Source organism: Equus quagga, chromosome 13, assembly GCF_021613505.1.
Source record: "Equus quagga isolate Etosha38 chromosome 13, UCLA_HA_Equagga_1.0, whole genome shotgun sequence".
Classification (NCBI taxonomy): domain Eukaryota; kingdom Metazoa; phylum Chordata; class Mammalia; order Perissodactyla; family Equidae; genus Equus; species Equus quagga.
The window spans coordinates 89,978,950-90,001,665 of NC_060279.1; the positions used below are offsets into that span (position 1 = coordinate 89,978,950).

A 22,716-nucleotide genomic window follows, 5' to 3' on the forward strand; every position below is an offset into this window, starting at 1 on the left:
CCCCAGATGCCCCCAGATGGTCCCCACACACCCCAGATGCCCACAGATGGTCCCCACACCCCAGATGCCCATAGATGGCTCCCACACACCCCAGATGCCCACAGTTGGTCCCCATATGCCTCAGATGTCCACAGATAATCCCCAGACATCTACAGATGGCCCCCACATCCCCAGATGTCCACAGATGGTCCCCAGACATCTACAGATGTCCACACAGGTTCCTAGACATCTACAGACAGTCCCTACATCCCCAGTCTCCATGCACCCCAGATGTCCAGAGATGGTCCCCGTGCACCTCACATGTCCAGAAAGTTCCACACACCCTAGATGTGCACACAATCCCTAAGCACTTGACATTCACAGATGGTCCTGCGCACCTCAGACATCCAAACATTCTCCACGCACCCCAGACACTCCCAGATGGTCCTCAGGTTTCCCAGACTTCACAGAGGGTCCCCATGCACTCCTATGTCCAGTCTCACAGCCTTTGAGATGGTTCCCACACTCCAGAGGTCCACAGATGGTCCTCACGCTCCCAGATGTCCTTGGGGTCCCCGTGCTCCTGGATAGCGAGTGACGGTCCCCACACTTCCTAGCTGTCCACAGTTCCCATGTGCACCAGTTGTCTACACATGGCTCGCATGCTCCCATGACACGCAGATGTTCTCCACTGTCCCCAGACCTAAACGGAGGGTCCCCACATCTCCCAGATGTCCACAACGGTCCCCAGGAAGCTCACAGGCGGCCCAGGCTGCCCGAGGCCCCTGTGTCGGTGCCTTTTGGCAGAGTCCAGTGGGAAGGCCAGTCCCTCCAGGCCTAGCCTTGGGAGAGGAGCTGCAGTGTGAGGGCAGGAGCTGGGGGCGGGGCCGCGGGGAGAGGCCCAGAGAGCGGGCCGGGTCTCACCTCTCCCCGAGGTAGTCCCCGATGGCCGTCTTGTTCAGGCCCTCGCCCTTGTACAGGAAGCGGGCGATCTCCTCGGGGGTGTTCTGCAGAAGTTCGTTCTCCACCAAGAACTGGATCCCCTGGTAGGTGGGGGCCGGGTCTCAGTGATGACAGCCAGGACGCCACTGCCCGCCACCTCCTCGGAAACCTCGGCAGCCCAAGCCACCCCCATCCTCGACCAAGCGGGGCCAGGTGTCATCTTCAGGCGTCTTACAGGTCCTTAAATACCACCCCTCCCACCTCATAGCCTTTGCTCCTACTGTTCCCGCTGCTTTGCCCGGTTAATTCCAGCACCAAGAGCAGGAGCAAGAGCTCGTTTGTTGAATGACTGAACAAACTACATTGCTTCGGGTAAGAAGAATAAGGTGAGAAACTACTAGCAGACAGCAGTCCATCAAGGGCTGTGAGCGCCAAGCCTCGGGCTGGACGGGGGCCTTCTCTGGCTCTCCCTATGCCATGAGGACCTCCATTATAGCTCTCTCTTTAGACTGTGGTATCCATGTCTTGGGGCTCCCTGAGGGCAAGCTTGGGTCAAACTCTGAGTCCCCAGCATTGCCTAGCAAAGGGGCAGGCCCAAGGAAGCCTCAGGAAATGGGTGTAAAATGAATGACTGAATGCACAAACATCTTTCCTCCACCTGGTGAACACTGACTCATCCTTCGAACCTGATCTGAATGTCCCCTCCTCAGGGAAGCCCTCCCCGACTTCCACAGCCCCCAGCACCTCCCTCTGCCACGGCACTTGTGAACCCTCTGTCATTGTCCATGTTCCCTACTAGACTCAAGCTCCCCCTGGGACTCTAGGTGACACCAGAAGCGGGTCCAGAAATAGGAACAGAAAGGGGAAGAGGACCTCCCAGGCAGAGGACACAGCAGAGGCAAAGGTCAGGAGGCTGGAGCACTTGGCTAGTGTTCAGAGGACAAACGGACAGTCACCATCTGAACCCAGGGATCAGGACCAAGTCTGTCCACCTAATGGAGACCTTTAACCGTCACACTTCTGGAACGTGGAAGTGCCAGGAACCTGTCTGGATGTCTGCCCGGCTGATCCCAGCCCTGTGGCCTCAAGCACCTTTTTGGGGTCCATGTTGAACTTCTTCCTGCCCATTGCCATCTTCCGGTTCCGTTGCAAGGTCTTACTGCAGGGGCAGAGAACGGGAGACGGAAAGTCAATCCTGGGCATCCCCAGCCTGGCCTGGTCCCATGACCCCCAAGTCCCCTACCCCGGCCCTCACCTGCCCTCATTGGCCTCCAGACCCTCCACCTCGCTCATGGCTTCGCTGAGCTCCTCCCGCAGGCGCTGGATCTCCACCAGCAGCTCCTGCTTCCGCCGCCGGATGTTCTCCAGCTCCATCCGCTCCTCCGGCGTCAGGTCTGGGGGCTCTGGGGGCCGGGATCAGGGGTTGGAGGTCAGTTTTGGGGACTGGGAGCCTGGAATCCTGCCATCTGGGGGAGGCCACGGCTGGGGGAGGGGAGCAGGACTCCCAGGTTCAGGGGGAAGATGAGGATGAGGATGAGGGTCGGGCCTCCTATGTCTGCAGGAGGAAGGGGCTGGGGGCCTGGATTCCTCAGTCCAGGGGAGGAAGGGCTGGGATCTAGATTCTCCAGTCCTGGAGGAGGAGGGGGCTTGGGGTCCGGACTCCTGAGTCTAAGGGGGAAGGGGACCGGGAGCCTGAACTCTTAGGTCTGGGGAAAAGAAAGAGCTGGAAGCCTGAACTGCTGGGTCCATTACTTGGAGGGGGGCTGAGGCCTCGGTTTTCCGCCTCCATTGCTGGCGAGGCGGCCGGGGGCCGGGGTGTCCTGACTCCCGGGTCCATGGGCAGTAGCTACGGCAGGGGACGCGGATGAGGCAGGGGACGCGGATGACAGCCGGGAAGAGTTGGGGAAGGGGCGGGGTCTCTGCAGCACCCCCGTCCCCTGCCGCCCCCCTCCCCGCTCCCGGCAGGCCCTGGGCTCGCCCGGCCCCTCCAGCGGGAATGGTCCCGCCCCGGCCTCGCCTCCGCCGCTCCATCCCGCCCCCTCCCGCCGCCACCGGAAACAGGATCGGCCCAAACAATGGCCTGGAACGCCCCGCTCTCGGGTCCCGCCGGAAGCCCGGCCCGCGCCCCGCAAAGGCGAGGCCACCGGGGCCCGAAGGGCTCGCGCCCGCCCGCAGGGATGTTCTCGGAGGAACGTTCGGGACGGAACGCTCCGTCCGCGCCCCGCCGGCCCCGCCCCTCCCCGACCTACCATAGACACCGTCCTCCATGGCGGCTAGGAAGGCCCGCGGGGAGTCCGGGGCGGTCCCGCCGGTCGGGCCTGGATCCGCGCTGGCCCGCGGGCTCGGGTGAGCCCGCTCAAACGCCCCGGGAGCCACCGCCGCCTCCTCAGCGCCAGTCCTCAGCGCTGAAAAGACTCTCCCTTCGCCTCCCAACCGCCCCGCCAGTAGGGACCGCCCCTCGTTTTGACACCGTCCAATCCACGACGTGCCCTCTCGTCTGCTCCGCCCCCGACGCCGAAGGATAGTCCTCCAGGGCCAATAGGCGCACAAGGAGCATACGTAGCCATGTCCGGCCGGAGGTAGACGGTCTGGGGGGCCAATTGGAGCGCGGGAAGGGCGCCTGGCCCCGCCTCCGAAACAAAAGAAGGCACTTGGCTGGCTGGCCCGCCAATGAGAAGCCTCGGAAGGGAATTGCATGGAGGGGCTTATGCGGCGCAGAGAGGACTGCGCCTGCGCAAGGGCTCTGGGCTCTAGGATACTAATTCAATAGAGCCCCGCCCCTAGCAAGGCGTTGCTGGGGGGCGGTACTTTGTTAGTCTTGTTGCCAGGGGGCGGGACCACGACTGCCAGTTGTTTCGGTGAGCCACACCTCCTAGCAGGCCCAGCTGGCGTTTGACGGCAGCGGTTGCCAGGCAACCAGGAGCAGCTTTGGCTCACCTTTCTTCTGGCCTCCTTCCTCCCGGCACTGGCCTCTGCGATACTCAGACCCTTTTCCTACCCCGTCCTCTGACCCCATCCACCTTAGCCTCTTCAGAGTCAAAGGGTGGTGGAACAAAAGATTTATTCTTTCTCCCAAATGCTACGCTCTTTGGCATCTGTCATGGAGAACGGGACAATAGGGGAAAGCCGAATATAGAGAAAGCACAGGCTCCGCCTACCTGGCGCCGTCTGCTTCTCAGGCTCCTCTCTCTCTCCCTAAAACTCCTCCCCTTACCCTAGCATCCCCCTAAGACAAACTCCCTTTTCCTCAGCATCCTCCCACCTCTGATTCCTTCCCCCTTCTCAGAGTTCTTTCCCTCCGCTCCGACTCGCCCCCCCTTACTCCCCCTCCTCTTATACTCTTGGCTCTTCATAAAGTCCTCCCTCCTCTCGGAGTCCTCCTGCATCTCAGGCCGTCCCCCTCTCCAGCCTCTCATTCCCATTCCTTGCAGGCAAAGAGGGTGCAGAGGCCCGGCCAGCCGGGATGGAGACCCTGAGCTCCCCTGTCACGGGCGGGTCCCTAATTGGGTCTGAGGTGGTGCCTGGGCCTCGTCCTCATTCGCCGTCCCTGGGCTCGCAGGTGGGGACGGATTCGGGGCTGGGACCTGGTTAAGCTGACAGATTAGCCACGGAGCCTTCTAATCCCCTCACTGACCTTTATGAGTGGCCCAGGCGCTGCCCTCCCCGGTGGAAGCCCAGGCTGTGCCCGCCCCGCCCCCACTCCCCATCCTTCCAAACAGACTCCTTTTCCTGTCCTTTCACCCCCAACTTAACATCCTCCTCCACTCCTGTGGTTCCATTGCCTCTAGTCCCTACCCTAGACACCCTGAGCTGGGAGAGCGGCAGCTAATTAATCCCATCCGGTGATTACGTGGGGATTCTGAAGGATAAAGGGGGATGGGGAAGACAGAAGGGGGGACCTAGCGTGACGCAGCACTTAGGCTGATGGGCAATGACAGTGCCTGCCCTTAGTCTTGGGACACGGGGATGGGACAATGCCCTCCTCCTGGCAGTGGCTCCTTCTGCGGCTGGCTCCCAGCCTCCTGGGCACTTAGGTAGATGGCAGCATGGCAGGGGCCAGGCCTGAGGACCGGTGCTCCAGAAACACTCACAGACACACCACCAGGGCTCCCAGTGATTTAACCCCTAAACACACTCCCCTGGCACTCAGAGCTACCGCCTCCATTCCCCTGGCCCCCAAGCTGGACCAGGGAGGCAGTGCTTCTGGCCCCCAGCCACAGCCCATACTACCCCTTGCCTGCCCTGTGATTCAGACAACCAGGTTCAGAGCTGGCCTCCAAGAGCACCTCCCATTCCAGTTGCCCATGGAAGGCTATGGTTTCCAGCACCAGGGAGATGTGGGAAATCCCAGGACCCTCACCCCCACCTCACCCTCAGTGAAGGGCAGAATCATCCTGGTGGAAAGGCCCTTGGAGATCTTTGAGTTCCAATGTCCCATTTTTACAGATGGGCAAACTGAGGCAAGGAGAGGGGAGTGATTTGCCCAAAGTCACACAGTAAAGTTGGGGCAGAGTTGGGATTTAGAGCAAAGCTTCCTGGATCTTTGTAAAGGACCCCGTTCCAATTAGCTCAAGCTCAATTTCTAACCCCTCTGTAGGAACCACGGGAAAAAATAGATAGATATCTGTATTTATATTATATATATATATATACAATACATGTAGGTATAACACCTTTAAGAAATAAACACACATCGCCAGGTGCAGGATTCCAGAGCACTGCAGACTCACCAGCCTTGGGCCTCTCCCTTTTCTTGCCCAATAAGTAGCCCTGTTACCCACACCTTCTAGGTCAGCCCAGAAATGCTGTCTCTCGAGTCCTGAGTCTACCTCAGAACTGCCAAATTCTAGGAGCTGATTAGAACTTCCAGGTCTTGATAATGGACAACTCTGGACCCCTGGAGCCTTGATTCTTTGGCATTACAGAACCACAAAGAAGTCGTCTAGAATCATCGAGATTCTCAAGTCCTTTGGGCAAACTGGAACCAGCAAATCTCAGACATATCTAGGATCATCACACCTTCCTTGACTCTGTGATCAATCTAGAGCCACAGAATCCTGATTCCTTTGGACATTCTAGAATGGCACTTAAAAAAAAACCCTGCGGATCATTTAGAAGCATTGATTATCCCCTTGCTCCGATGTCCTACAGCCAGTGGTCCGGAGTTACCCGGCATCAAGAACTCCTCATCTCTCACTTCAGTCCTTCTAGACCCACAGACTCACCATTGTTTTGTGCATTCTAGAAACATAACTCTAGTTTCTGGAGTATGTCAACTCTCTAGATCAAAGCTGTTCTAGAATGACCAGTCCTTGCCTCTGCATTCAATCTAGATTCACAGAATCTCAACTCTTGGGCTTTCTGGAACCACAAGGTCCTTTCTTGACTTGCAGTCAACATTCCTTGACATTGGTCAATCAAGATAGTCTTGAATTCTTCAGACATTCTTAAGGAGGGCCACCCAAGCAGGGCGTAACCTTCCCTCCTTAGGTGGTGTAGAAAAAATCATTTGCTACTTGGTTGGCTGAGTCTAGAAGCAACAGTCCCTTGAATCTCTGGTCAATCCAGACCTACAGACTCTTGATCTCTATTGCTGCTCAATAACTGTCGACCTCCTCCCCCAGAGGCCGTCTATACCACTGATTCCTGACCTGCTCAACAACCTAAGCCAGCCACATAGAGGAATCTAGAACGACCAGTTCTTGCCTCTTGGGTGGTCCAGAATTCTGGATCCCTCAGCTCTGGTGAGACTCAGGAATCGGGCTGACAAAGGGGTCTCAGGAGGGAGCATGGGACGCAGTGGAATTAAGGTCCAGTACGTCCGTGGTGGGTCCACTAAGCATAGCAGAACTTCACCAGCTAATAATTTACCCAGCAGGCCTGTCTGGTCTTGGGAAACACCTGCCGCCATCCCAGGAGAGGGCCTGATCTCTCCATCTTGCTACCTCTGGGAAGGGGGTACAAATAGGGAGACACCAGCTGATTTCATGGGGGCAGGGTCAGTGCCAGGGTTGGTGTGAGTACTCGGGGGCTGGCAGCTTCATCTTCTGCCTCCCCCTCGTCCCCCTCCTTGGCTTCCTCTTCCTCATCTTCCTCCTGGCAGCAGCTCAGAGCAAGTTCATTCTCATAACAAAATGCAGCCAGGGAGCCAGGGAAGCTAGACTTGGGGCTGCGGGAAGCCTGCTCTGCCCGTTCGTCTAGCTCCTTGGCGCTGCAGACGGGTGTCCCTGGCACCTCATAAGTGCGATGGAAGTGGCGATAGTCGACCTCGTACTGGGAGCCACGCTGGAAGAGGACTGGCTCAAAACGATGGCCCCAGAGCAGCTCACCAGGGAGGTAGGAAGAGCGACACTGTGTGGTCATCGCCGTGGCCTCAACCATGCCCTCGAGAATGACCACCAGCTCGAAGTCGGCCCGGGCCAGCTCGGCACGTCCTAGTTCATACAGAGGACTGGCAGAGTCGATCTCGTGCACGATGGTGATGGGAGACACGAGGAAGATGCGATCGGTGCCACCATCAAAGCCCACGTCCACATCCTGATGGTCCAGCGGTATGTATTCACCCTCCGGGGTCACTCGAGGCTGCAGTGAAAAGTGAGGGGCCAAAGATAGACAGCAGGGAGCACAGAGATGTACAGAGACAGGAGAGAAAGGAGTGATGCAGAGAAAGAGGAGGGCAGAGACCAGCAGGGGTTGGGGTGGAGTGAGAACATGGACCCAAAGAGAAGGGGACAGTGACCCAGAAAGAGAGGAGGACAGAGATACGGGACAGATCGGGAATAAAAAATGGCTTTCAATATATGGCCGGAGAAAGATAAACGAGGATGACACCCTGTATTCCACCACAGCCTCAGGCTAGGCCCTGCACTATCTACCGCCCCCTGACCCCAACCACAAGCCATCCTGTGTGTATGTGTGTTTGTATGTGTGGGTGGGTCGGGGTATGCAGTCCCTAGGCCACGTGTTGGCAGTTTCACCCCACCTACCCACTGGTTCCATTTCCTCCCCCCAGACCATGTCAGTGCCCCACAGACTTCTGGGAGACACAGTATCCCTCGTGGTCATGACTCCTGGTGTCTCCAACAGTCAAGCAGGAGACAGAAGTGGGCGGTGGGGGACCCAGTCTTTTGCAACTGTCTCAGGGGCCCCCAGATGCTGCTGGGAGTTGTAGTTCCCACCACTGTCCCTCCCTCTCACCCAGGTCCAACCTCAGCCCAGGGTTCTTAAGTGTCTTTACTGGGGCAAGGGCAGCTACTGCCCCAGAATTTGTTTGGGCAGTTTGACTACAATTCTAGAAACACTAAGTCCCCTTCTTCAGGGCGCTGGAGGGAGCCACAGGCCAATGGGAGTTGTAGTTGTTTTTTGTGGGGTTTTTTGCTGAGAAGCTAAAATTTGAATTTCCTTACCCCTGCCCTGTACTCCTCCGAGCAGGAGGCTGGTGGGAACGACTGGGCCACTGAGGCGGGGAATGAAGTCTCCCATAAATGCTGCAGGACCCCAGGCCCAGGGGTGGGGAAGAATTGTGTTCCACAGCTCTGCAGGTGTGAGCTGCACCCCATCCTCGGGCCTACATCTCCCACAACCCCAAAGGGGCCTGGACTCAAGTCATAGGCCATTCTCTGTACCACAGTGTTGGCTGAGAATTGTAAACCTGAGCCGTGGTTTACAGCACCCACAAAACTACCTCATCTCCTCAGACCACCCAGTCTGGACACGTTCTCTGCCCTCAGAGGCTTCTGGGAATTGTAGTTCGGAGCCTTCACAGGCCGGGAGTGTCCCTCTCGGGTCTAGATTTCCCACCATCCCATAGAGGGCCCATCCTCAAGCCACAGGAAGCTCTTTATGCCTCAAGATGTGTTTCAAGTCTAGGCCTCCAGGAAGAACTAGAGAGGTCACGAATCCCTCTCTTTGCTTTACATCTCCTACAACTGGTCCGGGAACCATCCTCAGTCCCCGAGCTCGGCGCTAGCTTCCCTGCCTAAGAGACTGCTGGGAACTGTAGTCCACGCACCCTCCAGGCCCCACGCACACTTCGCCCTCAGGCCTACATCTCCCACAATCCCCCAGGACTCCCGCCCGCCCGCCCGCCCGCCCTCCCCGGGACGCGGCGCCCGGCACCTGCAGCAGCTGGGCCCGCACGTGGGCCTCGACGAGGTGGCTGCGGCGCAGGTTGCCCACGCGCCACATGAGGCAGAGGCGGCGGTCGCGCAGCGCCACGACGGCGTTCTCGCTGAAGACGAGCGTCTCGTTGCGCTTCTTGGGCTTGGCCATCTTGGCCATGACGGCGCCCACGACGAAGGCGTCGAGCACGCAGCCGGCGATGCACTGCAGCACCACGGCGGCCACGGCGGCCGGGCACTCCTCGGTGACGCTGCGCACGCCGTAGCCGATGGACGTCTGCGTCTCCAGCGCGAAGAGGAAGGCGGCCAGGAAGCTGGCCACCTGCGAGAAGCAGGGGGCGGGCGGCGGCGGCGCGGCCAGGTCGCCGTGCAGCGAGGCGATGAGCCAGAAGGCCAGGCCGAAGAGCAGCCAGGAGGCGAGGAAGGAGCAGGAGAAGAGCAGGCACATCCAGCGCCAGCGCACGTCCACGCACGTGGTGAACAGGTCGCTGAGATAGCGCGCGCCCTGGCCGCCCAGGTTCACGAAGCGCACGTTGCAGTGCCCGTCCTTCTTGACGAAGCGCCCGCGCCGCCGCCCCACCGCCGACGGCGCCCACCCGTTGTGGCACAGCCCCGGCCCGGCCTCCTCCTCATCGCCCGCCCGGCTCTCCCCCGACTCCAGGGCGCCGCTAAGGCGGCGCAGGGCCCTGGCCAGGCCCATTGGGTGGGGGCACCCCCTCCACTTGGCCTAGTGGGGGGCGGGCGCCCCGAACCTGCGGGGACAAGAAACGGGCAGCAACGTCAGGGGGGCCAAGAATGGTGGGCTTCTTGGACAGGCATGCTCCCTGGGCCTTAGCGGCCTCATCTGGCAAAGGGGGGAAAGGATACTCACCTTGACAGTCAAAACAGTACCCATCAACAGCCGTGTAATAATACTATAGGAGATATTGTATAGCAACAGCCACAAAACTACAGCCATAACAACAACAACAACAACATTATAGCCAGCGCCAGAATAATTAGGGCAGACATTTATATAGTGCCAGGCACTGTTTTGAGTACATTACATGAATTTACGTGTTTTAGCCTCAGAGCAGTATAGATATTATCACGCCCAGTGTACAAATGAGGAACCTGAGGCACGGAACGTTAGACTTGCCCAAGGTCACAGCTGAGTAAACTGGGATTTGAGTCCCAGCAAATGCAGAGTCTACTATGTGGTAACTGCTTCCCAGCATGGAGTCAGCATGGAGAGATGAACCAGGCTCTGAGGTCACCTGTGGTTCAAAAACAGGCTCAGAAAGCACAAGCAACAAAAGGAAAAGAAGTGGGTAAATTGAACTTCATCAAAATTAAAAACGTTTGTGCTTCAAAGGACACCATCAAGAAAGTGAAAAGACAATCCACCGGCGGATGAAAATAGTTGTAAATCATATATCTGATGAAGAGTTTGTTTTTAAAAGCTATAAAGAGCCCTTACAACTCAATAATAAAAAAACAATCCAGGGGCTGGCCTGGTGGCATAGTGGTTAAGTTTACACGTTATGCTTCGGCCACCCAGGGTTGACAGGTTCAGATCCTGGGCATGGACCTACCCACTGCTCATCAAGCCATGCTGTGGCAGCATCCCACATACAAAACAGAGGAAGATTGGCACAGATGTTAGCTCAGGGCCAATCTCCCTCGCCAAAAATAAAAACAATAAAATAAAAAGACAACCCAATTCAAAAATGGGCAAAGGATCTGAATAGACATTTCTCCAAGAAAGATAGACCAATGGCTAATAAACACATGAAAAGATGCCTGACATCATTAGCCATCAGGGAAATGCAAATCAAAACCATAAAGAGATACCAACTCATACCCACTAGGATGGCAATAACAAAAGGAAAAAAAACCCGAAAATAACAAGTGTTGACAAGGATATGGAGAAACTGGCACCCTCAAACACTACTGGTGGAATGTAAAGTTGTGCAGCTGGTGAGGAAAATAGTCTGGCATTTCCTTAAATGGTTAAACGTAGGGTTACCATATGACCCAGCAATTCTCCTCTTACCCAAGATAAATTAAAACGAGTGTCCACACAAACACTTGTACACAAATGTTTATAGCAGCGTCATTCACAACAGCCAAAAGATGGAAACAACCAAATATCCATCAACTGATGAATGGATAAATAAAAGGTGGTGTATCCACACAAGAGAATACTGCTAGCAACAAAAAGAAATTAAGCATGGATAGATGCTACAACATGGATGAACCTTAGAAACCTCATTCTAAGTGTGAGAAGCTGATCACAGAAGATCACATATTGAGTACTTTCATTTATAGGAAATGTCCAGAATGGGCAAATCTATAAATTGAGAAAGTAGACTAGTGGTGCTAGGACTGGGGATATGGGGGGATTGGGGAGTGACAGCCAGAGAACATGGGACTTCTTTTTGGGGTGATGAAAATTTTCTAAAATTGATTGTAGTTGCACAACTCTGTGGATATGCTAAATAACGTGCAGTCGTACACTTTAATATGTGAATTGTATGGTATGTGAATTGTATTTCAATGAAACCATTACAAAAAACAAAAACCAACCCAGGCTCAGCCCTGCCCCTCCGATCTCGGGCAAGTCTTTCTGAGCCATGGTTTCCTCGACTGTAAAATGGGGAAATGGGACTCCTTCGAGGGCAGGAAGTGCTTTCTAGTCATATAGACCCACAACCCAGTCGTGGCTCAGCTGTTGACCAACTACGTGCCCTGAGACCACTGGCTTCCTTTTCTGGAGCCTCAGTTTGCTCATCTGTGGAATGAGGATAGAAAACCCCACCTTGAAAGGAAGAGGGATCCAGAAGAAAGACGTTGGGTTTTTGAATCAGGCAGCTCTAGGGGGAATCGTGGCCTGGCCACTGACTAGCTCTATGACTGGTGGGAAGTCTCAGCCCTTCCTGAGCCTCAGTTCCCTCATCTGTGGAATGGAGGGAACCTCGACAGGGTGGAGGAAAGATGGAGGGAAAAGCTGGGCATGGACCTACAGGCCTCATCGTACGCCAGCAGCTGCAGGGTTACCATCTAGCGTGGTGGTGGAGGGACTTCCAGGACCTGTGCGGTCTAGGGGTGAAGTGTTTTGCCTATCACTTCCATCAGTGTTTACCAAGCACCTATGTACTCGGTGCCCCCTGTGCCAGGCCCTGGGGATCCTCATGGGCTTCTTGGTAGGGCTGGGGGCACTCAATCTGAGGAGAGGGCGTTCAGTCAATGTGAAGTTCAACACCAGTGGGCGCCCTCCCCTGCCCCCAGCTCTGCACCTGCTGTCTCTGACCACCCGGACAGGTCTGCCACGTGGGGGGCTATTACACCCCTCTGCAGAGGCAAAGCTGTGGCTCAGGTCAGAGTGGCCTGGGCCTGGCTGTGTCCAGCGCCCATGATGTGCCCCAACCTTGACTCTTTTCTCACCCTCACAACCCTGGGCGTTAGAGATCGTTTTTCTGCAAAGGGGAAACTGAGGCTCATCGCTGAAGGGGGCAGGTTTGAGGTCAGAATCCAGGCTCCAACTTCTACCTTTGTAGCCCTCACACAGACCCCTCCCCTCGCCGCCCCAGGCTGGGCCTCCTCACACCCACTCACCAGTCTCTAATCACAGCTCTGGGAGGTGGGACTTTGCTTTTTTAAAAAGCAAACTGAGGCACGGGGCCCATCCCTTGTCTCAAGTCCCTCAGCCGGACGTGGCAGACCCTAGGCCCCACTCCGGGCTTCTCGGTGCCCGAGCCTGAGCGACGAACCACGGATGACCTTATCAAGTGCCCTCCTCCTGCCTCCTGAGCACCTCCGAGCTCCAGAGCCTCCTAACGAGCTCACCAGATGCCCATGGCCACCCCCGGACTCCACCAGACCCCGCCACTCACCTCGCCTGTTCAGGATGCTGGGAGGTCAAGATCATCGTCCCGTTTCACAGGTTGGGGAACAGGCTCAGAGACCTGGCCAGACCCACGCGGTGCCGGGGGTGGGGTGCCGGTCTGGTCCTGAGCCTTCCCAAACCAGGACTCTCCTCCTAAATCCTTGAGTCCCACCCTCAGCCCTGTGAGGCGGACGAGACCGTGTCCATTTCACAAGGCCGACTGGGGTCTTCACCTCCAGGGGGCCCTGTCTTGTGTCCAAGTGGCCCAGCTCACAGGGGTGGAGGCCACTGGGCTCAGGGCACCCCCTCCCCCGCAAAGGCAGGACAGGAGGGAACAGTATCCGGAGCCTGAAGTCCTCCCCCTTCCTCCCCCTGACCTGCGAGAGCAGCTTAATGTTTCCATATAAAGGAGACCCGTGGCTTAAGGTGCATCGACTTCATGTCAAAGTCACTGTCTAATCTGGGCCAAGAAGCCCCGCCCCTGGGCACCAACCTCCCTCCCCGCCCCCCCCACCGAAGAAGCACTTTCACTTCCCCACACCCTGGGTGTCCCCCTCCCCCAACTACTGATGGGGTCTGGGCAGCAGGGTGGAGGGCAGGGACTGAGGGGAGGGGGCGTGGGGCAGAGACTGGAGACAGACAAGGGTGCAGAGGCTCTGAGTGGGAAGGAAGAGAAGGGTGCTGAGAGAGCGGGCCCAGGAAAGAGGGAAGGACAGAGATGGGGGTGGAGATCCCGGGAGAGACGGACAGGGGCCCAGAGGGGGATGAAGACCCAGGGAGAGGGGTACAGAGACCCAGAGAGAGGGGGACAGGGACGCAGAGGGGGACAAAGACGCAGAGACCCAGGGAGAGGGGGACAGGGACCCAGAGGGAGGGGGATAGAGACCCAGAGAGAGGGGACAGGGACCCAGAGAGAGGGGGACAGAGACTCAGGAGGGAGCGGAAAGACCCAGAGAGAGGGGGACAGAAAAGAGACAGGCCGACTACAATCAATCGGGAAAGAAGTGGAGATCCTGTCTTAGGAAATGGAACGATGGGGAGACGGAGTTGGGAAGACAGAGATGGGGCAAGAAAGAGAGGCTCGGATGAGAGGGAGGATGAGGGGGACAGAAAATGGAGAGGATTCAGAGACAGAGGCACTGGGCTGGAATCTGTCTCTGAGGACGGGGGACCTTGGGGCAGAGACAGCGGGACAGAGACAGCGGAGCAGAGAGGATGGGGAGGCAGACTGGCTCCCAGGCCCAGGAGCGCTGCCCGGGCCCTCCATGGAGGCGCGTACCTGGTGGGGCGGCCCACCCCCATGTCCTCCACCGGGGGCTCCTCTGCTTGGCCGAGGGGAGGCCTCTGTGAGTACTGAGGGGCTGTGGTCCGTCCTCGGCCCCAGGGGCCCTGTGCCGGGCGTCCGACCTCTGTGTCCACAGGAGGATCAGAGGCCTGGCCTGAGGGGGGGCAGGGGGTGGGGCCAGCTCAGAGCCGCAGAGGGGGAGCCAGGGAGGACGGCCAGGCAGGGCGGCTGGGCCACAGCCCAAGCAGGCTGGAGAGGAGCCGGTGGCAGAGAGACACAGAAGGGGGAGGGGGCCAGGACACACGGGAAGATGGGGGGACAGATGAGGGAACAAAGAAATGGTCAGGATGAAGCGGGCAGCGAGGGGAGGAGAGACATGGGGGGCTCCCTGGTTCCCCGGGAGACGAAGCCTTAAAAAAGTTGGGGGACACAGGGGAGATGCCCCTGAGACCCGCAGTGAGTTCCAGATGGAAGAGAATTTGGGGAAGGCAGAGCGGCTAGTGGACTGAGGGCTGGAATGCCTGTGGCAAGGACTCCCAGGGGCCTCTCCCGGCCCAGAGGCCTGGGCGCAGATTCCCGCCTCCTCGCCCGTTCCTTTACAGGAAAGTGGCCAGGACGAGTCGCACACACAGCAGGCCTCATTCTGGTCCTTTATTGCCTCTCAGGAGCCCGACTTTCCTCCCCACACAGCGCCTGCTTTGCTGCAGAGAGAAGGCCCCGTGCAGCCCCTCACTGGCAAGTCCTGGCCAGCCCGGTTGGCAGGAAGACAAAGGGCAAAACCAAATTCACCTGGGGGAACCTGCCACTCACATTTAGCCCAGCCACTGTAAAGTACTTGAGTTCCCTGGGGAAGACCAGCGGCCAAAACTGGGTCCTGGGGCAGAGAGGTCAAAGGGTCAAGGCAGGTGGCACAGCTGACAGAATGACCACAGCAACACGGGCCAACCAGGCCCAGCTGGGAAACAGGCCAGCGGAGTCCTGTGACAGGTGGGGGCGTCACTGGGCCAAACCAAGTCCTTAGGTGGGAGGGGTCCCTGGAGTCAAGGCAGTGGTTTTACAGGGCCCTGGGTCAAAGCAAGTCACTGGACCAAACCAAGCAGTTTGAGAGTCACGGGTCAAGCTATGTCCTTTGGTAAGAGGGGTCAGTGGACCAAACCAAGTCCTTTCAAAGAACAGGAAGTCCAACAGAATCCATCACAGCGGCCAATGGGCCGAACTAAGCCCTTCTTCTGGAGTGGGGCTGGTCAACAGATCTGAATGATTCCCCTGCGGGGGAACCAACCTCATCCTCAGTTCCCAAGCGCAAGGCCAGCCCAGACGCCGCGGGGCACCTCAGACGCTGATGGTGCGGAAGACGGTGAAGCCCGACAGGGCGGTGCTGACCAGGACCCCGGGGCACTGCGGGTGCCAGTGCAGCTCCTTCAGGTCTGTCTCGCCCTGGTGCACGAACAGCAGCTGCTGGGGGAGGTCCGCCAGCGCGGGGTCGGTCTCCGCGTCGCCCGCCTCAGGGTCCCGCTCCACCGCCAGGTCCCACTGTGTGATCTGGTTGTCTGCCCCTGAGGCTGCGAAGACCCCACTGTCCTGAGGGTGCCACTCGACGGAGGTCACGGGGGCCACGTGCTGCTTGAAGGTGGCCACGGGGGAGCCAGACTACGGGAAGATGGGAGTCAGGGGTCTGAGCACCTCAGCTTGACTCCTGGGGCAACCCAGGAAGAGGCCCCCACTCCTCTCCAGCCTTAGGGTAAAGGTGTACTGTCCCAGGGGCTGCTGGGAATTGTGGTCTCACTAGCAAAGAACTGCCCCCTCCCCCCCCACCCAGCTCCAGGTCACAAAATCCCCACCCCTACTCCTCCCTGGGTTTGCCTCAGTTTCCCTTCCTATAAAAGGGAGGGGGTGGTTCCTACGTGTTCTCCCCTCTGATTCTCTGAAGGCCTTGGACAGGGCAGAAGCACAGCCCGCAGGCTCCAGAGTCAGCCACGTAAAGAACAAAGAGACTCTGACTACAGCCAAGAGGCCGCTGGGGGCTGGAGTCTCTCTAATTTGGAGAAGTGGCTCCAGGGTTCCAATGGTCAGTCGACTCGGCCATGTGACCAGGCCATCCACCTGCCTTGGGGGCTGGAATCCATTTCTAGAAGTCTCCCCAGGGCTGATTCTATAGAACCCAGTACTTTGGAGGGAAAAAAGAGACAACAACACTGTGGTGCTAGGACGCCGTGGAGCTACAGGAAATGATGGCTTTGTCCAGAGGGATGCCAGAAGCTGCAAGTTCTCCCCAGAGCCCCTCTCAGCTTTACAAAGTTAACTCTTCGCTGGGCGGTAATGTCATATCTGCTACTGTCCTTTCTGTACCTCAGTTTCCTCTCCTGCAACGAGTGAACTGGGCTCTGATTCTCAGGTGATTCTATAAAACCCACCAGAAGAAAAACTACAACTCCCTGAAGCCCTTGAGCCCCTGGGCAGCACAGCCAGCTGCACGGCTCCCCCAGGGGCAGATGGGAGTTATAGTCTCTGCTGCCACCCAGCCTCTTCTGTCTCTCGTCAACGCTCCAGCTGGTAGAGTGAGCGACCCTCGACCAGCCACAAGCCCTCCTCTTACTGAGGCTGTTTCCTCACCTGCACCCCGAGGGGGCTGGACCCCAATTTGAAGGGCCTTCCTGGCTCTGGTGTATAAAACCATTTCTAAGGAGGGAAACCCACCAATCCTAGAGGCTGGGAGAGTACCTTGAACTGCCGCAGGTCCCAGACTTTGAGGGCCCCGTCATCCCCACCACTGAGCAGGAAGGGCTCCCGGCGGCTCCAGCTGATGACGTTGACGTCCCCATCGTGGGCGGTGGCGGTGGTGAGCATGCAGGCCTTGCTGGGGGCTGCCCGGATGTCCCAGATGCGAATGGAGGCGTCAGCTGAGCAGGAGGCGAAGACCTGGACAAGGAGGATTCTGAGTGACACCCCAGACCCCAGCGTCCCAGAGATCGGGGACTAGTGGTGGGCGACCCTCTCTTTTAGTGTCCCCCTCACCAGGACCTGCTCCCAGCCCCCTCCTACCCCAAGACCCAGGAATCCAGGCCCCCAGCCCTCCCTCACCGTGTCCTCAGTCGGAGACCATTGCAGGTCTTCCACGGAGCGTGTGTGGCCCACAAAAGGCCGCTGGTCCACGTGCCAGGAGCCACCGTCCGTAGGCGTCCAGAGATGGATGTTCTTTTGACAGTCACCAGTCAGCAGGCGCCCTGGGGGAGGGAGTCAGGAAACTACCTGGTCCCAGCTGGCCACGGCTCACTCCCCTCCCTGGAGTCTTAACACCCAGCCCTGCTGGGGACCCTGTTCCCTCCCACCCCTCAGGACCAATCCCACCTCAGGCACTTACCGGGCACACGAGAGGACCAGTCGAGTGCAAAGCCCTCGCCCATGTGGCCAGCAAAGGCGAAGATGGGCTTCACTCGGGCCTGCTCGTCCCGGAGGAAGGTTGCCATGGCCTGGGGGTCATCCACCACCTGCAGAAGCCGTCGCAGCGCAAACACCTCCACCTGGCCCTTCTCTGACCACACCCCAGCCACCGGCTCCTCGCCCAGCCATGATACCTGCAGCGGGGACGGGGCAGAGGGGTAAGGGGGGAGGCTCAGGGTGGTGACCACAGCTCCTAGCATCCGAGAACCAGAACCGCAGTTCTCCAGATGCCCCCGGCTAGGACTACAACTCCCAGAAACCTTTGTGGGAAAGGAATCCCAGCCTATGAGACCAGCTTGGGACCTGTGACAGCTCCCCACGCTGCGGAAGATGTAGTGTTGGGGGGAGGTCAAAACTGCTTCCAGACTCATGGGAATCATGGCTATAATTCCTACCAGCCCTCAGGAGTGTGTTCAAACCCTCAGTCTCTAACCCTCTAAATGGTGGAGGGTCACAGGCCTCAGTCCTTGGATCTCTTTGCCTCTGCGTGGACCCCGTTCAGCCTCAGGGCTTCCAGAAGCCTCTAGCCCTGGCCTCTCTCCTGAACCCCAGACTTATATGGCACCGACCACACAAACTTCAGGAGACCAAAGGCAGGCTCCTGATTGCTGACTGCAACCTCCTCCTCCCAGGTGTTCCCCACCCCAGCCCCCAAATGCAGGACTCATTCTCAATTCGTCTCTTCTTCCTCACCCCCACCGCCTACGCTGGCTGCACTGAAAACATGCCACTTCCAACCCTTCTCATTCCCTCTGTGGTCGTCACTCATGCTACTGCTGATGTCATGCTTCCCCTGAATTACCATATCCCCCTCCTCCCAGGACTCTGTCCTTCTGCCCTCGCCTCCCTGCAGACTATTCTCAATACAGCAGCCACCGGGATCCCCCCAAAAAACACGGCAGCTCCCATCCAACTTCGGCTCTGAGGCCTCCCATGGCTCCCAATTTCTCCAAGTAAAAGCCAAGTCATTCCAGTGGCCCTAAACAATCTGTCTTCTCTGTGCCCACTCGCCAAATCTCATCATTTTTTCCCTCTTCCATTCTGCTCCAGATGCACTGGTCTCCCCAGTTTCCCTCAAAACTCCTCAAACATGCAAAATGCACCCCAGGGCATTTGCACTTGTGTTTCCCTTGCCATCCTGTCCCACAGATATCCTTAGCTCGCTCCCTGACTTGCCGTGGGCCTCTGTTCAAATGGCACCTTACCAGTGAACACTTCCCTGACCACATATTTAAAATAGCAACCCCACCCAGGAACTCCCTAACTCCTTTACTTTGCTTTATTTTCCTCCGCAACATTTAGCTCCTTTGAACTTACTACACATTAACTTAGTTTCTTCTTGTTCCTTTCCCCACCAGCATGTAAGTTTCATGAAGCCACAGACCCTTTGCTCACTGTTAAATCCCCGGGGTCTAGAACAGTACCTGAAACATGGCAATACTTTAATGGAAACACACAACAAGAACTTTGGGGCCAATCGCTGCTCTAAATCCATATATCATCTCATTTAAATCGCACATCAACCTGATCAGAAGGCGCTATAACCCTGAAGCATGTAAGAAACGCCTCAGCCCAGAACCGTTTCTAAGCAGTAACAGAAAAGACATCTCACCCTACAAACAGGTGCTGTTTCTAGGCATCTCAAATAACTCCATTTCACTTACTGAAATAACTATGCTGTTTCATTTTATCCTTATATCAGCCCCACCACTAAGTTCTATGACTCTCACTCTATTATAGAAGAGGAAAATACATAAACGTACTCCATAGCACCTAGTACATGGTAACCATTATTGTAATAGCTAAGAGGCTTATAAACTAATATACGAAACTATGTGCCAACTGCTTTTCTAAAAGCTGAAGGGCATGGTCACGAAGCAGGCTCTTGGACTGTTATTTACCCGAACTCGGTTGATGCCACCATAGTGGGGCACCATAGCCAACTCGAGCTGAGGCTTCCGGTCTTCTTCATCCTCTTCATCTTCCTCGTCCTCCTCTTCGTCACTGCCCTCTGATGGCGGGGGCTTCGTCCCATGCAGATTGTGCATTCGGAGCATCATCAGTCTGGGGGGAGGTGTGGTGTGAGTGAGGCAGTGGATGCCAAGATCCTCGGGGAGGAGGGAGGCTGGGAACCCCAACTTCTGGGCCTGAGGGGGGCAAAACCTGGAAGTCCCACCTCCTGGATCCTGGGGAAGGGGGAGCTGGAGGCTCAGACTCCTGGGTCTTGACGCAGGAAGAGGCTGGGGACTTGGGGTCCCGGTCCTGGGAAAGCCTCTGGTCTCACTAACCTGTTGCTCTGAGCGCTCTCCGCCTGGGTCCCAGCACACAGGTAAAGGCTGAGAGGAAGCTCCGTCCGATTGTCTCCCAGATGATCCCGGACTATGTCGAAACTGAGACAGGGGGCGCCTGGGGATGAAAGGAAGGGTTGGAAAGTTAGGACGGGACGGAGGACTCTCAGCCGCTCTGAGTGTGATGTCACCCCTCTTAGACCCCAGTCTTCCCTTTCAGAGCGTCTCAAAATCAAAAGCTCAGGACCACAGCCCCACAGGACCCAAGATTCTAGTCCCCTCCTTCCTCCGGACCCAGAGGTCCGGCTGCCCAGCCCTACCAGTCTGCGCTCGGTGGTACAGCACGTAGGCCTCCTCGTCCATGACCAGCTCCTCTCCTTCGCGTAGCGGCGGTCCCCTGCCGGGCAGGTAGACTTGGGCCCCCCCCTGGGACCCTGAGTCGCCGGACTCGGCTTCCATGGGCTCCCCGGTTTCACACGTGCGCCGCCGACCCCTGCGCGCCGCCATCTTCGAACTCTCTCACCGCCGGCGCGCGGTAATAGCGTCACTTCCGGTTTGCGCTTTCCGCCTTCTGAGAGTCGCCCTGCAGGGCAGTTACCTTGGAAACCTCCTTGTTCACCAATTAGAGTGGGCGATGGGGACACGGTGAAGGAGAACTAAGGTAACGGCATGCTGGCTTAGTCGCCGACGCTGTAGATACCGAGTCGCTCCACCCGCTGCCTGACTTTGGGGCGCTCTTCCGCAGAGCAGTGGCAAGGCCTCCTGGGAGTTGTAGTTCTGCAGGAGACCTGTATTCCCATCCACTAGAGGAGTTCGGAACCCTGACTCCATCTTCCACCTTTGACTCCCAGTGCTTTCTTTCCACTTAATTAACTATTCATATATGCAAATAAGAGCTCTTACTGGCAAAGAAACTGGGCTTCTGCTCCCTGGGGACCCATAAGGTCGGTTTCTTCTCTCCTCCTTGTTATGATGGCTTTAATTTACTTCAAAGTGCTTTAGTGTAGACAGGATGATATTACAAGTAAGTTAGACGGTTGAATCTACTCTCTAGGGGCCGTCAATTGCCTAACCAGGCGTTCACATTGCAGCTATGGTCAGCGAACGCTTAATCAGAAAGTCCACCCTCTGGAGGCAGCTATTACAAGTGCTGCGGCTCTCTTTATCGCCCATCAGCACCAGAGGTTTGTCTAATTGGTGTAATGAAATATTAGAAATAGATTCTCCTTGGTGAGATAAATGGCACTCAAGATATGTGGATTGGCTGGGATATATTAGACACTCTCCTCGCTTGCACGAACAGGATATTAAGCATCTAGCAAGCCACGGGAATGGGACCCTACACTTGATCCTAAAATGTTTTGATCCCAGATCTCTCTTGAGTTCTCTGTCCCCTCTTCTCTCTAGGTCTCTGTCCGCCCCCTCCCTTTCTCAACCCTTCCGTTCCCAGGGCGGTTTCTCACCGCCTCCTTCTGGGTCTTTGCCTCTCACCTCCCTCCAGGGTCTCTGTTCTTGCTCTAATTCCCTTTCTGCCCCCTTTTTCTCTGTGGGACTTTTCGCAGCCAGAGAAATTTGAGGGGATCCAAGAGACACGGAGCTCACACTTGGACTGAGGAGGCATAAAAACATGGTTTATTCCAAACACTGCAATGTGGAACAGGAGAGCGGGAAGGGAGGTCGGTGGTGAGTGTGGACTCCCAAACCCTCCGCTCCACAACCCAGCTCCAGACCCGGCTGGAGATCTGGGAAGAGGAGCCTTTTGGGGGGGTCTGCTGGGTCATCACTGAAGGATCACAAGTAAGGGGTAGATTTGGAGAGGATGTGGTTGGTGGCACCTGGGGCTGGTAGTGAGGTGCGACAGGGCGGGAAGTTTTGGCCGGATGGAGTTTGGGATCAACGCTGGGGCCGGGGGAGGCGGGGCTTCCGTTGGGGGCGTGTCCTAGGTCAAAACAGGGAAAAGCAACCGAGGGTGGAAAAGAAGGAAGGGTGTCACGGTTTGACGTCAAGGGTCACAGTCTGGTCAGGGCACAGTCGGGGGTTCGGGTCACAGTTTGGGGTCAGGGGTCACAGTCTGGGGTCGGATGCCCATTTTTAGGGGTCGGAAGTCACAGTCTGGGGTCAGGGATTTCTGTGTGGCGGGGCCAAGGTCTGGGGTCACAGTTTGGCGAACGCGTCTCACAGTTGAGTCCCGATGGATGAAAGGTTAAAAACGGGCTTCCCCGGAGGCGTGGCTGGGGCCGGGGAGCTGCACAGTGATGTGGGGGCCACGGCCCCGGGCGTGGGGGTGGGGCGCGGGCGCGGCGTGCCCCCCCCAACTCCCGCCCCATCTGGTGACGTTAAAAAGCCCTTGTCGGGTTTAAAAAAAGGTCCAGTGGGCTCCGAGACCCCCGCCCCCTCGCTCTCAGACTGGGTGAGATTTGCGGAGACCAGATCCCCTCCAGCTCGCGGTGCCCCCAAAGCTGGGGGCGCAGGACGCTGCTCCAGGCGGGGTCCGGCCAGTTCCATTTTTTTCCTTTCCAACCCACGCGGGTCCTGTCCCCTGCGCCTGCCCCCTCGGGCCGTGGCCTGCGCTGACCGAGGGGGCGGCGGGGCCCCCCGGGCCGCGTCATACCTCGGACTCGAGGCTGGAGAAGTGCGCCGAGCCCCTGCGGGTACCCAGGTCCCCGCCCCGGTGTCTCCGGTGGGACGCGGCGGGCAGCGGCGGCCCCCAGTGCGCCGCGTGCGGGCAGCGGCGCGCGTGGCGGGAGGGCCCGGTGAGCCTGCGCGCGGGGGCGGCGCGGGGGCACGAGCTGA

The 22,716-nt window shown here is 57.5% G+C and overlaps 4 protein-coding genes across 5 annotated transcripts in view; all 4 read right to left on the minus strand.

Moving 5' to 3' along the window:
- CYTH2 (cytohesin 2) overlaps positions 1 to 3,379 on the minus strand; it is an 8,593-nt gene extending 5,214 nt beyond the window's left edge. The window contains exons 1-4 of one of the 2 annotated variants that reach the window (XM_046683698.1): positions 3,171 to 3,371; positions 2,177 to 2,324; positions 2,014 to 2,080; positions 904 to 1,022 (exon numbers count right to left, since the gene is read on the minus strand). In XM_046683698.1, the coding sequence (XP_046539654.1) occupies positions 904 to 1,022; positions 2,014 to 2,080; positions 2,177 to 2,324; positions 3,171 to 3,189 (353 nt within the window). In that variant the 5' untranslated portion in view covers positions 3,190 to 3,371. Of the gene's footprint in view, positions 1 to 903; positions 1,023 to 2,013; positions 2,081 to 2,176; positions 2,325 to 3,170 lie in introns of both variants that reach the window. The other variant, XM_046683700.1, reaches the window with a different exon arrangement.
- Positions 3,380 to 5,608: 2,229 nt separating this feature from the next.
- KCNJ14 (potassium inwardly rectifying channel subfamily J member 14) lies at positions 5,609 to 9,907 on the minus strand. Its single transcript, XM_046683170.1, has 2 exons — positions 9,040 to 9,907; positions 5,609 to 7,503 (listed from the first exon to the last, which is right to left on the minus strand). Exons 1-2 carry the CDS (start codon positions 9,739 to 9,741, stop codon positions 6,907 to 6,909), a joined length of 1,299 nt encoding a protein of 432 aa, XP_046539126.1. The 5' UTR covers positions 9,742 to 9,907; the 3' UTR covers positions 5,609 to 6,906.
- A 4,923-nt stretch (positions 9,908 to 14,830) lies between these two features.
- GRWD1 (glutamate rich WD repeat containing 1) lies at positions 14,831 to 20,440 on the minus strand. The gene is made up of 7 exons (XM_046680309.1): positions 20,244 to 20,440; positions 19,924 to 20,041; positions 19,537 to 19,699; positions 17,556 to 17,769; positions 17,276 to 17,418; positions 16,916 to 17,113; positions 14,831 to 15,844 (listed from the first exon to the last, which is right to left on the minus strand). The coding sequence occupies exons 1-7, from the start codon at positions 20,428 to 20,430 to the stop codon at positions 15,527 to 15,529; spliced, it is 1,341 nt and encodes a 446-aa protein (XP_046536265.1). The 5' UTR covers positions 20,431 to 20,440; the 3' UTR covers positions 14,831 to 15,526.
- A 1,527-nt stretch (positions 20,441 to 21,967) lies between these two features.
- Positions 21,968 to 22,716, minus strand: part of GRIN2D (glutamate ionotropic receptor NMDA type subunit 2D) — a 34,359-nt gene continuing 33,610 nt past the window's right edge. Inside the window, exons 14-15 of the mRNA XM_046682150.1 lie at positions 22,535 to 22,712; positions 21,968 to 22,051 (exon numbers count right to left, since the gene is read on the minus strand). Coding sequence (XP_046538106.1) covers positions 21,968 to 22,051; positions 22,535 to 22,712 — 262 coding nt within the window. The remainder of the gene's footprint in view (positions 22,052 to 22,534; positions 22,713 to 22,716) is intronic.

Coding starts and splice junctions, on each gene's coding strand:
- KCNJ14 (XM_046683170.1), bottom strand. CDS start 9,741: ATGGGCCTGGCCAGGGCCCTGCGCCGCCTTAGCGGCGCCCTGGAGTCG. Junction 7,504..9,039: donor TGCGGGCCCAGCTGCTGCAG/GTGCCGGGCGCC, acceptor TTTTCACTGCAG/CCTCGAGTGACCCCGGAGGG.
- GRWD1 (XM_046680309.1), bottom strand. CDS start 20,430: ATGGCGGCGCGCAGGGGTCGGCGGCGCACGTGTGAAACCGGGGAGCCC. Junction 20,042..20,243: donor GTACCACCGAGCGCAGACTG/GTAGGGCTGGGC, acceptor TTTCATCCCCAG/GCGCCCCCTGTCTCAGTTTC. Junction 17,419..17,555: donor CTGGTCCTCTCGTGTGCCCG/GTAAGTGCCTGA, acceptor TCCCTCCCCCAG/GGCGCCTGCTGACTGGTGAC.